Here is a 17,989-nt window from a genome sequence, read left to right on the forward strand (position 1 = left end):
TACTCCCGCAACGCACTCCCACAAGAGTCATCAGCTGTTGTCAGCTGTTGGACAAGTCTACCTTTGAGCATCTTATACACTATTTCCTTCATTTACAGAATTCAGTCATTCACTTCAAAGTTCTCTTTCAACCCTATTTATATTTTGTGTTTTTGCATTTGTGTTTGAGTTTTTTGTGTTTGAATCATGGTCATATGCTCAATGTTTTCTCTTGCAAGCCCTAGCGTATCTGCACAAACTCCTCATGGAATCTCCAGTTCAGCTGTCTGTTGTCAAATACCCGAAAACCTTTGCATTTATGCCATTAAATGAGAGCACCTAAAGCTCTTCTGATCTAACTATATTTATTCAAAAGTAAATGTAGATACTATATTTAGGTTGAGACATTTAAATCACTGATTTGTAAACATATCAATTTGGGAGTTACTATTTTTCTATTTGATAGTTCCATGTCATGACAAATATACAAGTCCACACAAATAAATGAACGCAACAAACTTGTTTAACTGAAGCTACATCATCAAATGATTTTTGTAGGGCACATCCAATACTAAATCTATTAACCTTCTATCCATGGAAAATGCTGCAAGTGGTTGTTGTGCCATTGATGCAATGTCAGATATCCATGCTGTGAAGGATTACACAAACAAACACATAGCAAGTGATAAGACATCCATAACTTTAAGATTTTATAAATGGGCGCAAAGAATTTTTATCATGTCATTTTAATGTGTATTTATAGAGAGAGTCCAATTCACGCACAAGTACAAAATGATCAGAGGTGCATGTAATTAGTAAATGTGTCCAAAGTTCTATCAGAGTCTCCACAAGCAGATCAAGGAGTGAAAAAATAAAGACATGGATGCATGAAGCCATGGAGCCACATAGAAGTGAAATAGTGATACAAATTGGCAACCCTGGCTACACTACCAAACCAGGGAGGAGGATTCAGATGAGCAAGATCAGAGCACAGCCTTAAGCGTGGTGATCAATACAACTTTCTTTGTATTTTACCTCAGGGGAATTTTCTCGAAGGTGTTATTAATAGAATTTCCTTTTCTTTGAAAGTAAGAGGCAGCCCTAAGCATGTGCAGTAATGCTGATCCATGATCTGGTACCTATACTAATAAAGGCAAGCATACCTTAGCAGTAGGGTGTATATATATAGACAAACTCTAAATGTGGACTAAAAGATGTCTGTTCAAACAAAACTGCCCATAACTGACTAATGTGCATCAAGAACAAAGTGTTTCCTAGTTCCATGATAAAATTTATACTCACCTCCACTACCATTTTCTTGTGTGCGAAGTAGTTTGAGTGAGTCTGTATGCCAAAGCTTGAGAAAACCATCTTGTGTACAAGTCACATAGGTTTGGATTGCACCTAGAAGTATAATCTGCACCACGTCAAGACTGGATAAAGGTTCTTCTTTCTTTCTAAGATTTCATACCAAAACAATAAAATCTCATTTGGAGATCACAAATGTTTCCAAAAGAGAGCACACATTTCCATTACTATAGAGAGTACACAAGTGGATTGCCAGCACTGGGTCGCCAGTCTGGTGCACAATGCATTGTCTAATTTAGTACATATTTAACTGCTGGATCATGTACGTTGGTGTATTTGAAACATCAAGATGACTGGCTGGAAGAGACTTTTGTAAGAACAAGACTTTCATCTACCTTTTCAATTATATTTGATGGCCTTAATATTGTAGCATTCCCAGTCTTGTGACACCTAGGAGCAAGGGACTGAATTACATTCTCTTCCTCCTTCTCTGAGTCAGAATCCTCAGAAGAATCGTCAAGTGATTTTGAGCTAGTCTTTTTCACTTTGGCATAAGCTGCAAAGTCAGCAGCCACACCATCTTCCCTCGAGAGCTGAAAATCGAGACAAAGCATTCATAAGTTACAATACAATACACACTTGCAGATAGCCAGGGAGCATTTATCCCTTTATTTGTTTTACATTTCTTGTGTAGAGGGATTTTATATTGTGTTTTACCCTCAATAAAATGCTCTCTTGTTTGGGTAAAATACAGTACACACAACAGAAAATGGAACCTTTCATAAAAAGATCAAGCAGACTCCCTCTCACCTAGAAACCTGCCGTGTAGTACCTCTCAATATATCGAGATATAAACAATATGCAATCCCTTGCAGTAGCTGAAAGAAATATTCGAAGAAAACAATGCGTTGATTTGGAGAACATGAGGACAGCAGCTCGAATGATGTGTAAGGAGAGCTGCACAAATGCATGCTGTTGACTAAGAAATTTATGCACAGTAAATAGTCCTTCCTTTTGGCGATTGATTCAGGCAACTGTAATGGATATTCTGCAGCATTATAATCATGTTTGAAGCTGAAATTACCTTCACGGCATGTCACAGCTTGAAGACAGCCTCCTGCTGTTTGACTGTCAAGCAACATCTCTGCACATGTGGCACTGGCTGTTGTATATAATTGAATTCTCGAGTGGCTATGAGCTTTGACAGCAGATTTCCTCATCATCTGCATGCTCAGACCTTTCCAGGAGAATCTCAATAATGTGTATGACTGCATTAATTTTGTAATTTGTGTGACTTCACCACAGGGATACCTAACCATCAGAATTGCTTTGCATTGTGCAAGTTTACAGCAGATGCATAGTAAGAGAGTTGTTGCAGAGCATCTGACATGACGTGAGCTGCAAGCTGCTGAGATCTGATGTGCTGTGAGCTGCTGATACCTGATGTGAAGCAGCTGACAGTCACGTCAGCCTACTGTTCATGACACCCACCCTGCCTTCTGCTGATCCATCCCCGCCCTCAGCCTCTCCTGCTCTACCTGCCCCAACAGCCTCAACCTGACCATCCTGCCCCACCTGCCTTCTGCTCTGCATGTTCCACCTACCCTCCCTGAATCTGTTCCATCTCACCATCCTCTGCACTGCTCCCATTCCTTCCTATGTTGTCTATTGCTCTTTCCCTGCAACTACCGCTTCCTGCACCTCCCACATCACCTTTGCTCTTTAGTACGTGTGCCCCTGTCCTGCCAACCACACCAACCCTGCTTGCTCTCCTGCTCAGCCTCTTCTTCGTTCTCCCAACCTATCCCACTCACTTCCCTATTCAGCCCGCCAGTTCAGCCTGCCAGCCATGCTAACCATTGCCCTTCCTACACAGCAGAACTACCCTGCCTTGCCTCTTACTCCTTTGCTACACAGCACCACCACCTAGTCCTCCAGTGTCCCACACATGTCTGGTGCTCCCTTTTGGCCAGAAATGGAAGCATCCTCAACCTCCTATAATCTACTGCACCTTAAGAGCCTTTGTCTGCTTCGTCACCCAAGCTACTCCCATTTTCCTGTCTCACACAATCTTCTCCCCATGGATGGGAATCACCACAATAGGGGCTAGAACTCGACACTCAAGAAGATTCAGCACCACAAACACACAGAGCAAGCTAGACTCATGAGATTGCAGGTGGTCCACCACCACCACCAAGGGACTCCACCATGGCTCCTTGCACACCCTCGACCTATGCCTTCCCATCAATTCACTTTGCTTCACACACAAAGCTTGCACCCTGGGACAGACTGACAACCCTCAAGGCATCATCTCCGGCGTACATATGGCTTGGAGATAATGTTAGCCTGCTCTTTATCATTCTCAGTCTGTCATCTCCTGGTTGTGAGCTCCTGTCAGAGTCTGACAGGAGACAGAGGAGCTCTGTCAGTTCGTTTAGTGGCTGTCCTTGTCAGTCTGCAGCCTTTGGGAGTCACACAGCCCATACTGGGCTGTTATTTTGCAGTCGGCCCAGTTTACTGGGCAGGTCGGCCAGATCTGGCCAAAGTCGGCCAGATCTGGCTGGTCGGCCAAATCTGGCCAGATTTGGCAGGTCGGCCAGTTTACTGGCCTGGGGGCTATATATAGCAGCCCCCCCAGTCATTCCAGCATTGTACTCTGCAGGTTCAGCACTGTCTCCGTCATCTCCGTCTCCGGCATTGGTGCTGCCATTGCTTCCAGTCTGTTCTAGTGCCCTCACTGACGCTCCGAGCTGCGTGCAGGGACTGCTCTGTCCATTTCAGTGTATTCAGCATTCATCTCAGTCAGTGCAGACTTTCTTCCTTCATTCTCTGCTTTCTCTCTCCTCTCCTCTGTGTTCGTGTTCTTCTTCCGTTGCGCACTCTCACATGGTATCATCGCCTGATTGAGAGCATGGAGGACATACCCTCAAGAGTGAGATACCTTACTGTTGCTGCCATCTGATCAACAACTGCCAGGCGACTTCTTCAGGAGGCCTTTCAGCCTGCGTTTTCCTGTCCACGCTGTCTACAGAGGCTGCCACGTCATCCAGCGACGCAACCACCCTGCGTTTTCCACCAGGCTGTCCCTCCTTCTGCTAGGCGACTGATCTACAGGCTGCGTTTTGCTGTTCTGCTGGTCGCTACCACTCCAGGCGGCACATTTCCTGCTGGCGACTTCTTTCCGGGCTGTTTCCTGGTGCTGGTGGTCTCTTTTCTGGTGATCGTCATCAGTTATCTTTGCGTTTTGCAGATCCAGGTGTTTGTAGGCATTCTCTGCCTGTGTCTTGGTGGTTGGTGACCACATTGCTGGTCATATTTCGACATCGGCACAACTTTCTTTGGTATTTTGCAGATTGGAAGATGTCTTACCAGTTTTCAGGCTTTGATGACTCAGAGGATGAACTTCTTTCTCATCATTCCTCTGAGCGGAGGCGGGATTATCATGAGGTTCGACGTCGGGAAGAACCTCCTTGCACTCGTCCTTCTTCAATCCATGCATCTCAGAGGGTTCCATCTACCGCGAAGGTTTCTTCAGTGAAGACTGCTTCAGATGTGCGGATGCCTTCCTTGATTCCCTCTATTCAGGTGCCGATTCTCCCTTCCTTTCCGAAGGAAGATAAGTTGGATGGTTCCAACTACTCCCTCTGGTCATGCAAGGTGGCCTGCATCCTCGATACATTTGACCTTTGGGAGCTTGTTTCTTCACCCATCGACCGTCCCTCCGTGGATTCGTCGGATGGCACCTCTATGGACCGTGCAGCCTTATGGGATAGGCTCAACTCTCGAGCCCGTTCCTTTCTTTTTATGAGTCTCCATGATTCCGTTCTTGTCCATGTTCACAGGTTACAGACTGTGGCGGAAGTGTGGAAGAAGCTTGCGTCTTTGTATCAGCACAAGACATTTGCCCACAAGATTTCCTTGGAGAAAAAGTTGCGGATGCTCAATCTAGATGATTCTCCTTCCATGAAGGAGCACATCACGAAGATGGAGGATATGCGAGGCGAGTTAGCCTCTGTTGGTTGTATGATATCGTCTGAGGATATGGCGATGATTCTGTTGACTCAGCTGCCATCACCCCGATATGATGTCTTCTATACCAGCCTCATCACCTCGAGGACCCGTGAGACACTCCTATGGGAGGAGCTTTCCCCGCTTGTCTTGGAGCATGACGAGCGACTCAAAGAAGTGGGAGCCAATGGCTCCACCAAGGCATTTACGGCCGGCACAGGTGGCGGCAAGAAGAAGAAACAAAAGAAGGAGAAGGCCAAGGACAAGAAGGAGGAGGACAAGAAGGATGCGAAGGAGAAGAAGCCCAAGTGTCCCCATTGTGGGAAGGGCACTCATCCCGAGGAGAAGTGTTGGCAGAAGTATCCCCATCTGAAGCCTAAGGAGAAGGACTCGAAGGCGGTCCCAGCCACAACAGAATCTGCGTTTGTGCATGTCTTTGTTGAGGAAGATACAGCCCTAGCTTCTACCACACAGGAGAAGCCTTGGCTCGTCGACAATGGAGCATCTTCACATATGACCTTCCGTCAGGATTGGCTTCAGGATCTTCGTTCCAGAGGGGGTACCGTCACCATTGGTGACAATTCTACAGTCCCTGTTCGAGGCGTGGGGACTTTACCTATGTTTTCTGACAGGCGGTCTTCCTCCGCCAAAGTTCTCTATGTTCCTGATTTGGGTTTTAACCTATTAGCATGGCCTTACTCAGTTAGGTACCCGAGTCATTTTTACACAGGATGCAGTCACAGTGGAGGATGCTTCTACAGGTGATGCTCTTTGGACAGGTACACAGGAGGGTGGGCTTTATACGCTCACAGCCTTGGCTGCGCGGACTTCCCATGAGCTTGGGCTGCTTTGGCATGCTCGGTATGGTCATTTGAACCTCGATTCTCTTCGGCGGGCTTCTAGGAGAAAGATGGTGGAGGGACTTCCTGATTTCCCTCCTCTTCACACTTTGTGCCCTAGCTGCTTGAGGGGCAAGCAGCACCGGCAGCCTCACCCGCAGGTTGCTTCTAGGAGGGCTACTTCTCCGCTTGAGTTGGTTCACACCGACCTTTGCGGACCTATGGGCACGGCCTCCCTTGGGAAGGCCAGGTATTTGATGCTGATTGTGGACGACTTTAGTCGTTATGTGTGGCCTTATTTCTTGGGGTACAAGAGCGAGGCGTACTCCTGTTTCTGTAAGTGGCAGGTGTTTGTGGAGACCCAAACAACTTCCAAGGTTCGTGGCGTTCGAGCTGATCACGGTGGCGAGTTCACTTCTCACCTTTTCTCTCAGTTTTGCAGGGATCATGGTATTCGGGTGGAGTATTCCCATCCGAACACACCATCAGAGAATGGTGTGGTGGAGTGTGCGAATCGGACCATGGTGGAGATGGCCCGATCTATGCTGGAGCATAGGAGTCTTCCTCATTTCCTTTGGGGTGAGGCGGTGGCTACAGCGGTGTATATTCGCAACCGCTCTCCGACTTCGGCTTTACAGGACATGACTCCTTATGAGGCTTTCTTTGGCAAGAAGCCTTCCGTGTCCCATTTTCGCATCTTTGGGTGCGATGCTTTTGTCCATGTGGACAAGAAGAAGAGGAAGACGAAGTTCGACTCTAAGTCGAGAAAGCTTATCTTCGTGGGTTATAGTACGACCACGAAGGGATATCGGCTCTACGACCCGACGACGCGGAAGGTTGAGGTGAGCAGGGATGTGATCTTTGATGAGGCTTCGGCCTCTGAGGATCCGATTGAAGGTTCCATTACAGATGTTTCTTCATCATCGACGGACCCCCCCCCCACCTTCTCTCCCTTCACTTCCTTCCAGGATACCCCTTCGCACCCCCCCTATTCCTCCTCCTTCGGCTTCCCTTTCCCCTTTGGTGGATGTGACTCCGTCTTCTACGAGCTCTTCCACCTCCACTTCGGGATCTTCACGCGATACACAGCCTTCTTCTGATGCGGAGGAACTACTTTCACTCGGTGAGGGGGAGTCCCTCTCCGATTTGGGTGCTTTGCAGGTTCCGGAGACCCCCCGGTCTCCCTCACAGCAGCAGGAGTCTCTCAGGATTCCTTTATGGTATCGCCGGCTCATGCAGGATTCAGGTGTTACTCACTTTCCTGCTTCTTCTACAGGTCCACGTCGATCAGCACGTTTACAGGCCCAGCGGGATAGTTCACTATGTGTGAACTATGCTCTTATGTCACAGATTCTTCAGGATTCCGAGCCTTCCACTGTGGAGGAGGCTCTTGCATAGGATATTTGGAGACAGGCTATGCAAGCCGAGCTCGATTCCATCGAGCGAAACCATACGTGGGAGCTTGTTCCGCGTCCCGCGAAACGGAAGGTGATAGGTGTGAAATAGGTCTTTAAGACCAAGTATCTTGCAGATGGCTCCTTGGACAAGTATAAGGCTAGGCTTGTTGCCAAGGGTTTTGCACAGCGCGCAGGCTTGGACTACTTCGAGACTTTTGCTACTACAGCCAGGATGTCCACCATTCGAGTTCTTTTGGCTCTTGCTGCTCACCACCGTTGGCCTGTTTATCAGATGGACGTCAAGTCTGCTTTTCTGAATGGCGTTCTTGAGGAGGAGATTTATGTTTCACAGCCTCCTGGATTTCTTGTGCAGGGGAAGGAGGATCATGTCTACAAGCTGCGGAAAGCTATTTATGGCTTGAAGCAGGCTCCTCGTGCTTGGTACCAGCAGATTGACCGCTTCTTTCTACAGAGTGGCTTTGCGCACTCCGCTTATGATCCCAACCTCTACTTACGGGTTGTGGATTCTCTTTCTGTGTTCCTTATCTTGTATGTGGATGATCTTACCATTACAGGGAGCGACACTCAGCAGGTGGAGCATACACGGTCCATTCTTCAGCAGGAGTTTGACATGACGGATCTCGGGATCCTTCACTTCTTTCTAGGCCTGGAGATCTATCAGATGGCACAGGGCATTTTTATCTCGCAGCACAGGTACATCTCCGAGCTTCTTTCGGAGTTTGATATGGCTGCGTGTCGGCCTATCTCATGCCCCATGGACCCCGAGTCCAAGCTTTTGACAGCTGGAGTTCCTCTTTCAGATCCCACCCGTTACAAGTGCCTTGTCGGCTCTCTTATCTGGCTGCTTCACACTCGGCCGCATATCTCTTTTGTGGTGGCTTTATTGTCTTCTTTTATGCAGACTCCTACCCAGGATCATTGGCAGGCAGCCTTGCGGGTTCTTCGCTATTTACAGGGGACTCGATCCTTTGGGATCATGTATGGAGATGGGATTAACCCTTCTGGATGGAGTGATTCTAATTGGGCAGGTGATGTGGATTCGAGACGATCCACTACAGGTTATGCTTTCACCCTTGGATCCGGTGCTGTCTCTTGGAGCAGCAAGAAGCAGCCTACTGTGGCACTTTCTTCTACAGAGGCTGAGTATCGGGCCCTATGTTCGACCGCTATGGAGGCAGTTTGGCTCCGTCGCTTACTAGCGGAGATTGGCTTTTCCCAGACCGGACCTACGGAGCTGCGCGTGGATAACCAGAGTGCTCTTGCTCTGGCCAAGAACCCAGTGTTTCATGCTCGTACGAAGCACATTGAGGTTCAGTATCACTATGTTCGAGAGCGGATCGTGGATTCGGAGCTGGTGGTGGTCTATTGTCCTACGGCAGCCAATGCAGCTGATCTCTTTATGAAGCCTTTGCCTCAGGCTTCTTTGCTTCATCACATGCGGTTCTTGGGTCTTCAGACCCTCCCAGGATCTGAGAGGGGGTGTTAGCCTGCTCTTTATCATTCTCAGTCTGTCATCTCCTGGTTGTGAGCTCCTGTCAGAGTCTGACAGGAGACAGAGGAGCTCTGTTAGTTCGTTTAGTGGCTGTCCTTGTCAGTCTGCAGCCTTTGGGAGTCACACAGCCCATACTGGGCTGTTATTTTGCAGTCGGCCCAGTTTACTGGGCAGGTCGGCCAGATCTGGCCAAAGTCGGCCAGATCTGGCTGGTCGGCCAAATCTGGCCAGGTCGGCCAGATTTGGCAGGTCGGCCAGTTTACTGGCCTGGGGGCTATATATAGCAGCCCCCCCAGTCATTCCAGCATTGTACTCTGCAGGTTCAGCACTGTCTCCGTCATCTCCGTCTCCGACATTGGTGCTGCCATTGCTTCCAGTCTGTTCTGGTGCCCTCACTGACGCTCCGGGCTGCGTGCAGAGACTGCTCTATCCATTTCAGTGTATTCAGCATTCATCTCAGTCAGTGCAGACTTTCTTCCTTCATTCTCTGCTTTCTCTCTCCTCTCCTCTGTGTTCGTGTTCTTCTTCCGTTGCGCACTCTCACAGATCACCCTCCCATTTTGCATCCTTAAGGACTCCATCCAAGCGGCTCTTAGTGGGATCCCAGTGAGGGTTACCCCAATGGTACCCTTGGGGGAAGGGGTGCTTTTGGCTTCAATTCAGGTCACCAAAACAAATGGAGGTGGAATTTACCATCATTATGCTCAACATCAGTTCATTGATATCGTATTTTGACAGATGGTTCAAAGGCCAAGATTATTCCACACTCGAGATAACACTGCCGTCACCGTCATCTTTCCAAGTTTCCATGAGTATTTCACTCCTTACATGTCCAAGATGGTATTCTGTTCACCCATGTTATACAAAGAGACAAAGCCTTTACCGATGTGGTCTTGGAGGGTCTATACCACTACCCATCAGTCAAAGTTATCCATGTTATACAGAGATGGTAGTGTGTTCGCCCATGTTATACAAAGAGACAAAACCTTTACCGATGTGGTCTTGGAGGGTCTATACCACTACCCATAGGCCAAAGTTATCATCCCTACCGGTTCCCTTGACACCCTCCCTTAGACCATTAGGATTCCCTCTATTCATGGAGGATTTCTTGTTCAAAAAATGTCATACTTGGGCCCCCTTGGCCAATGCTTTACCTACAAGAGGATTAGCCATCTTGTAGCAAAATATTCCGTGACATGACAATAGCAGACCTCCTTTCAAGATGAGAGACGTGGTAGGTCCGAACCTCATAGGAGCGACATAGAGCATTGGAGACAGCAAGTCACCAAATGGAGGAGGAGGAAGGGCTAGTGTTAGCAAGAACACACCAATACTGGACAAAGATAAGCGCAAAGAGGCCCAGACTAGCAAAGACAAGTTGAGGGACAATGGAGAGTAGCAATAAACCTTAGATTGGCAACTCATCATGCAAAGATTATGAAAAGTGATCCTCAAACTCCTTTGAGAATGATGTGCATTCTTTATCCAACTTAGACACATTGCTAGCTAATTCATTATCATCAAGACCTTTGCAAATACCAAATACATAAAAAGATGATTTTGGCTAAAGCTAATATAGCATGGTCTTTTAGTATTACAAACAATACACTAGTTTTGCCCCTATTTTGAAGGGTTGCCTCCTTTGCATGCATATCAACCAATGCCAAGAACTCTTCACTATCTACATAACTCTAGATGTGTAACCAAAGCTTTCCAATGATTGGTGTCGCAAGCTCTACATGGCCACGAGATGCCATACCAACTTCACCCATAGGTCCCATTTCATCCTCTCTAATGTCATGTTTGCAACCAAACCTATAGCAGTAAACTTCACACAAGCTCTGGGATCAAAGAATACAATGGAGTCTGCAACCAAACCTATAGCAATAAACTAAGAATACAATGGAGTCTGATCCCTTACTTTGCCCCATGCTCTACATGTCTCCACACCACTATTTGGCTACTCATTCAATGCATCTAGGACCAAACCAGCAATAGCTCTAGCCAGAAGACTTCCCATGAAAAAAAGCACCTGTTGTACATGCTGCCCCTATCAGCTGACAGACATGTTGGTTACATTTATCTTAATGCAAGAACTTCTGATTAAAAATTTATAAGAAGTGGTCGGCAACAATGCTTTCCAAAACTTCTCATTGTAGCCTTCCAAAGTAGCACACAGTGAATCATCCAATTCAAGCCAAGCACGCATGACATTCACATCAAGTGTGCTTTTCTTTTAAGCCGAGCAAACTATTGCTTAAATTGAACCCAAGTGGATAGTGATCTGCCCTGCATCAAAAGCGAAGTCCACCATTGTAAAGCATTGCCTTTTAGAAGTTGCAACCTTCCACACTTTAGATAACTCAATGAAGTTACGCTCAAAATAAGTTGCATCAAACTGTTGAATGAATGATAATGCTTTCAGCTTGTCCTTAGTACCATTGAAAGTATCAAACTTTACAACTTTTCCCCCTCCCTTAAAGTCTTTAGCTTTTCCCTTTGATGCCAAGTTATCACAGATAGGTGGTGACAAAACGTGGTTCATTTGCTGCCATACAACCGTCACGAGCATTAAACATGGCATTTTGTGGACCAGCCCTGACTCCTTGAGCACCAAGCACACTAGGAACTGTAGAAGCATTGCCAAACATCATAGTTTGCATGCCAAGTACCATGCCGATGTAGGTATCATTGGATTTTGCATATGAGTTGCCATACCAAGATATATCTGTCCAAACATTCCATGAATTCCTAGCTTAGAACCAAATACATTGGCGCCATCTTGTCCAAAAAGAACTGGTACCGTGTCCAGCCATATCATGAAAAACACAACCACCACCAAAGTATCCTTGATGTCCCACATGTTGAGACATAGCTTCCTACCTCAAAGGCATAGAGTATGCATTTCCAAAATTCCCATGCATTTCTGGACCATGTCCCAATGCAAACATTTGCATCTCTTCATTAGATGCATTTTGTGCATTTTGAGGCTATATCACATCCTCTTTCTGAGTGTAGCATGCCATCCCCACACATCAGGAGGTGCATTTCCCTTTTTTTCCTTGTTGACATCTTTGGTGACTGCATAAATTCAGTAAAATATGGATCCTTAGTGAGCTAAGGCAAAGTCCCCACTATTGTTATAAGCTGACCTTTGAATTGGACCTCCGAGTCCTCTTTCTCTTGCTAATTTTTAGCATCTTGAGGCATTGAAGTTCCAACTTCGTGAACCAACCCAGCATTCTCAATATGCTGCCCATGATGAACGCCCATTCCATGATCAGGAAATGCATTATTTCTCCTGTCTTCTAATTCGTTAGGCAGGCATCATCATAATGAAATTCTTCACTACTTGAAGGCGTGCTTGCTAAAGTTGATGACAATTAAGAACAAGTGCAACAATTTGCTTGCAATCTGGCTTGCAATCAGTACCACCAGCCCACCTACTCAAGGGAGTTTATGTATCTCCTCAATGGAACCATGTAAACAAGCCTTCCTTGCAGAGAAGGGTAGTAAATCCCGAACACAAGAGAGACTTGACATTGATTGGCCCCAAACCCAGGCACCAATGCATTTTTATCTTTAGGCTTTATTCTAGAAGATGATGGGTACAATAGAGAAAGTTGAAAGCTCTGAAATTAGGAAGCCAGGCCGAGAACTTGAAATCCCTGCAAGTCCCTTAAACTGAAATCACCCCCAATTCCAGCAAATCAAGGCATAATTTTTGACAATTTTGGAACAATTTGCTGTATGGAGCAACCAACAACCCTAACCCTCAGTTCGCCCCTTGATTTGAGAGCCAAAGGGGCCAAATTGATCCTTTTACAGCAGCCCAGTGTTGTTGAAGACCACCAAATATCTTCCAATTTGCTGTCAATTGACTGATTTGTGCAACATCATAGAAGGCTGAGATGTGCATGCACCCATCCTGAGGTATCCCTGCAAATTCTTATTCCTGTTGAATTCAAGCCCAAAGGCAGCAATTATCAACAACAACACTTCAGGTCCAAATTGGAGGCAGACAACAGCAATTCCAACCCCAGATCAAGCTGGCGATAGCAGTTTCAGGTCTAGATCAGGCTCACAACAACAATCTAGCTGAGCCAGAGTTGGGAGAGAGAATGAACAGCAGTAAGAGGGAGAGAAAACAGTCCTTTTTTTTTCCCAGAAGGGTGCTAGAACAGGTTGCCAGGCTCCTGCCCTGCCTTCTGGGCCTTTTCCCAACCTACGTGAGTCCATGGAGCAGCTGGCTGCCATCTGGCAATCTTCCCATGACATGTCGCTGACTTTCTCACACACATAGCAGCCCACAAATAAATTTCCAGCCCTTGTTTAATTTTCCAAATTGAAAAATAATTGGTCAATTTTTGACCCTATCTAGTCTCAATTCTAAATCTCTAACCTCTTTGATCATGGAAGTATTTGTAACTTGCCAATCCTTCACAAACCTTCAACCAAGGTATTAAATACTTGAATTCTCTAACATTAAAAGTCATCCCCAAGGGGCAATTCAATGTATTTGGTCCAGATCTGTCTCAGGTACCATTTGGTTAGCAAACTAGGCAGTTCATGAGTGAGGCTAAGTCTGTGTTACTGGGCTGGGCATTTATGATGCAGTTGCCTGATTTGTGGATGCCAGAATTTGGCAATTGGTCACCTTTTGACTGGCTAACCTGCATATTTTGACCTCCAAAATACTAGCCAATTTTTTCGTGATTGTTGCCTATATATAGGCTGGGCTCCCTCCACCTCATTACTATGGTCTAGCATACTCAGTTACTTGCAGGTCCTGTTGGAGAGAGGGAGCCAGTGCTAGTGCCTACTTAGTCGCAGTCCCTCTCTTATCTCTTGTGCTGTGCAATCTATTGCATTTGATTCTCACACTTCCATCACTGCATCCACTTCTAACATGGTATCAGACAGTCGTGTTCAGGAACTTGGTGCTGATTCTGCTGTTGCAAGTCTGCCCTTCAAACAGTACTATTGCTAATCAATCTTTCATTGTCTACTGCTGACCAAGCAACCTGTTCCTGGGTAATCTCAGTGTGTCTTCAGCCTTCTGCAACCTGCACTCTATGAACAACAGCCTGTGTTTTGTTTTTTGTCCTTCTGCTCCTGCTGTATGGCTGCATTTAATGCTCATATAGTCTGTGTTTTCCTAATCATCCATGTCTGGTGGCTGTAATCTCAATGCTTGATCTTTTTTTCCCTCATTTTCACCTGATTTTCCCTATTTGCAGCAGTCATTTTGCGATCAGCTGTCCTCTCCACTACATGTGAGCTCTTCCTAAGTGCAGTCTGTGCTATGTTTTGGCTGTACTCTCTTTGTCTCTCTTCTTTTCTTCATCTTGATCTCTTATCCTCTACAATGGCACCTTCCTGCTGTTTCACTAATGATAAGCTTCATGATCATGATTATCTAACCTAGAGTGCCATCATGAAAGCTTGGTCTGTGCAAAAGCACCTATGGTATGTAGTTTCAAGAGCTATTGTGCATCCCCGAATTCCAACTTCTCTTCTAGATGATTGGGCCCATAACAAATACAAGGAAGCAGTTTTTCACTTGGGATATGCCTATTCTGCTCTTCTCAAGTGCATTTCTAAAGAGGTCCTTCCAACAGTTACCTCCTACAAGATAGCTTTAGAGGTGTGTAAGAAGTTATAGATGTTGTACCATGGTCTCTGTTGTGCCATGAAATATCATCTTAAGGGCTCTCCTCCATACCTTGTGGGCTCTAGGGCAGTCCCATAAGCAATGTCTGTGTCTCCTCTAGCTCACTGCATCTCGCACATGCTACTATGTCCCTACCATATCCAAGCCATGTGCCAACCACAAGGCTCTTATGAGCTACAAGCCATAGGAAGAGAGATATCTTGCTAGGCCTAAAGCTATCATGTAGCCTCCTCCAAAAGTTGTATAGGAACTCATCTGAGATTGTATATGATTGACTTAGTATAGGATGTCGTGTCCCGAGAATTTGAGTTCTTTTGCAATGCTCATCTTTTCATTGCAATCTCTCTCTTCTCTCTTGTGTTGTGCAATCTATTGCAGCAAATTCTCATGCTTCCATCATTGCACCCACTTCTAACACATTTGGCATCTATCCTCCAAAACTTCTACCAATATCCCCCAATGCGAAAACTAGTTTTGTTTGTCACCGAGACTCACATCTTAACTTGATTTTATATGTGCACCGCTTAATATCCCAAGAGAAAAAAGTTGAAGGAAAATTTCATGAACCTGTGTTACAGAACCTACATAAAGCATTACTAGTAGGATGGATAGATTTCCTCACGCCACAAGAGCACAATATCCTGATGTTGTTGAAAGCTTCCACCATCGCAAAGTCACAATTATTGGGAAATTGTGGGCGCCAAAGAGATTCAAGCAAGAGTTTGCTTGTGTTGGAGAGCAAGGGATTCAAGTAGTGCACGATTGGCCACCTTGATTCCAAGAAGAGCCATGTGGATCTCAATGAGATTGATGTGATGCACTTATTGACACACTATTCATTTGTACCCCAAATAGCCAAAAAGATAGGAGACAATTTTGGACTACCCTCAGTCAATCCCTACCCCAAGTCCATTTGATAGTACGTGGCGATTTCAACATTGTAGAGGCCTTGGAGGATAGGAGACAAATGCATAGAGATTATTAGAGTAAGAGAGTAGGTTGCCTAGGAGGAGCTCATATTTGCAAAGGTGACCGGGCTCTAATTGGCCCCAGGGATGCCATGCATTATTCACCCCACTCATACAAGTTGTCCGAGAGCACATCTTGGACATCTTCATCTTCTATGAGTGTAACACTCTTCCCCATTTCAAGAACTAGGTTTCACTAGAGCATCATGCTAAGGATATGATTTCTAGAGCATTGGGTCTAAGGAGTTGTTGCCCTTTATTTCTTAGCACAGATCCAAGTTCTTCTTAGCATGGCTACAAGAAAGATTCGGTATCCAAAGACTAGTGAGATGAGGATGCCCACCAGCCCCTTTCATGTTTCTTTTTGTAGCAAAGACCATGAGATTTTTTCTAATAGAAAAATCCACCAATATCAAAGGCATTAGGTTGCCCACCCCTAAGTTTGAGCAACTTTAGGGCCTTTCTAGTCACAATTTATCTAGACAAGAATGACAAAAACCTTAGGGCATTTCTAGTGGCCATGGAGATGCTTTGGAGAGCATCAAGTGCTTTAATTAATTGACAAGTGTTCCATGGTGTTTGGATATGTAGCACTAGGCAACTACAATAGCAACCACATGAGGATTTCATCTTAACTCCCCATGGAACCATGGTGAGATCTGGATGCCATGTGGGGATTGACATTATTTCATAGCAAAAGTTGGCGCCTCTTCTCTTGAGCATCAAACAGAAGATCCTTTATTGGAGCTCAGTGAGGCTCTTATTAGCGAGGAGAGTGGTAGTCGCCAACCACGTTCTTCTTGCGGCTATGTGGTACATCACTTCCTATTGGGCATTCTCTAGGTAATGTATTGGCCAAGTGAAGTGGCCCATCATGAACTTTATTTGGTCAAGAGGAGATAGGAGCCTAGTCAAGGGTGAAGGTGGCTCAGATGTCATTATACAATCTAGATCTAGAGCTGGCCTCAGAACCATAGACCCAAATAGTCAGAGCAAAGCCTTATCTGGTTAAGCTCATTGTCAAGGGTCTCCTTCCAAGCTAAGAGCCTTGGAAGAAGAAACTTTTGCCATGGAGGCTTCAATATGTTACACCTACCTATGGATAACCATGGCAATCTAGCATTTACAAGACCTTTCAGGACATCAAGACCAAAGACTTACGAAGGAGTTTTAAACTCAAATTCGCAATTGCTAGCATCTGAGCCTACAAAATTTTGCCACCTAGCCTCAATAGGCTACCACATACCAAAGTTGAAGAGAAGAGGAGGCAACCACTTCTGATCAATGATTATTTGCGATCACAATTAAGTCGCACTTTGGGATAGAGGAGTTAACTATCCTCGGAGGGTTCTCTAGGCAAGTTGCTTTCTCAATGGGAGATTGATTTGGAGCTACTACATGAGATTCAAAGTCAAAGACTAAAGGGCTTCATAAGTGCCAAAGCTACGATAGAGGCCACAACATAGGGAATCCCTCCTGAGTGATTGATAAATACAACCACTTCTTAGACTCAGAGTGGTCTCTTTTCTAGAGGAGATATCCTCCTTGGAGTCATTGTGAGTGTCTAAAGACCCAAAGACCTCATGTAATGAAGCATAGAAGCCTAAGACAATGGCTTCGTAAAGAGGTTCATTGCATTCTCCTTCATGGGGCAATAAGCCACTACCAACTCAGAGTCCATGATCCACTCCCGTATAGAATGGTACTAAACTTTGATGTAGTTCATACAAGCATGGAACACCTAGTTCTTCACCAAAGCTAGGGTACTCTAGTTATCTGCTCACACAGCTAAGCGGGTCCTATCTGCGAAAAGTCAATCTCTGCCAACAATCGATAGAGACAAACTATCTCCTAAGTGGTAGAACAAGAACTGCTCGGTACTCTATCTCCATAGAAGATAAGGCCACAATAGGCTACTTCTTACTACTCCATGAGGTAGCTTCCAATCCAAGGGAGAAAGAAAAACCCGTAATGGAGTGTCTAGACTCCACGTCTCCTACCCAATCTTAGTCACTTCATCCAATGAGTGGCCCCTCTCCATACATGATCTTGTATCATCGGGTCCCTTGTAAATAGAGCAACATGCCTATAGCAGCTCTCCAATGAGACTTACTAGATGTCATGAAAGCAATGCTACCACAAAGGAAATGTTCGGCCTAGCATGGATATGCCAAATGAAACAGCCAAAAAGGCACATGCACTGAGTAGCACCTCATAGGGGTTTTCCCGTGGTCACCAACTTGGACTCAAGGTCCATGGAGCATGAAATAGATTTACAATCAGCCACACCAAACTCCCAAAGA

At 45.6% G+C, this 17,989-nt stretch overlaps 1 protein-coding gene across 3 annotated transcripts in view; it reads right to left on the reverse strand.

The window, feature by feature from the left end:
• LOC148014880 (uncharacterized) overlaps positions 1 to 17,989 on the reverse strand; it is a 284,657-nt gene that overhangs the window by 238,898 nt on the left and 27,770 nt on the right. For all 3 annotated transcript variants that reach the window (XR_015688327.1, XM_087665264.1, XM_087665263.1), the window contains exons 6-8: positions 1,683 to 1,880; positions 1,282 to 1,396; positions 565 to 628 (exon numbers count right to left, since the gene is read on the reverse strand). Coding sequence is in view for 2 of the 3 variants with exons in the window: in XM_087665264.1 (XP_087521390.1) it covers positions 565 to 628; positions 1,282 to 1,396; positions 1,683 to 1,880 (377 nt within the window). In the remaining variant the exon portion in view is untranslated. The remainder of the gene's footprint in view (positions 1 to 564; positions 629 to 1,281; positions 1,397 to 1,682; positions 1,881 to 17,989) is intronic.

Source organism: Lygodium microphyllum, chromosome 24 (genome assembly GCF_053477565.2).
Source record: "Lygodium microphyllum isolate KBCC chromosome 24, Lygodium_microphyllum_v1.1.10, whole genome shotgun sequence".
Taxonomy (NCBI): domain Eukaryota; kingdom Viridiplantae; phylum Streptophyta; class Polypodiopsida; order Schizaeales; family Lygodiaceae; genus Lygodium; species Lygodium microphyllum.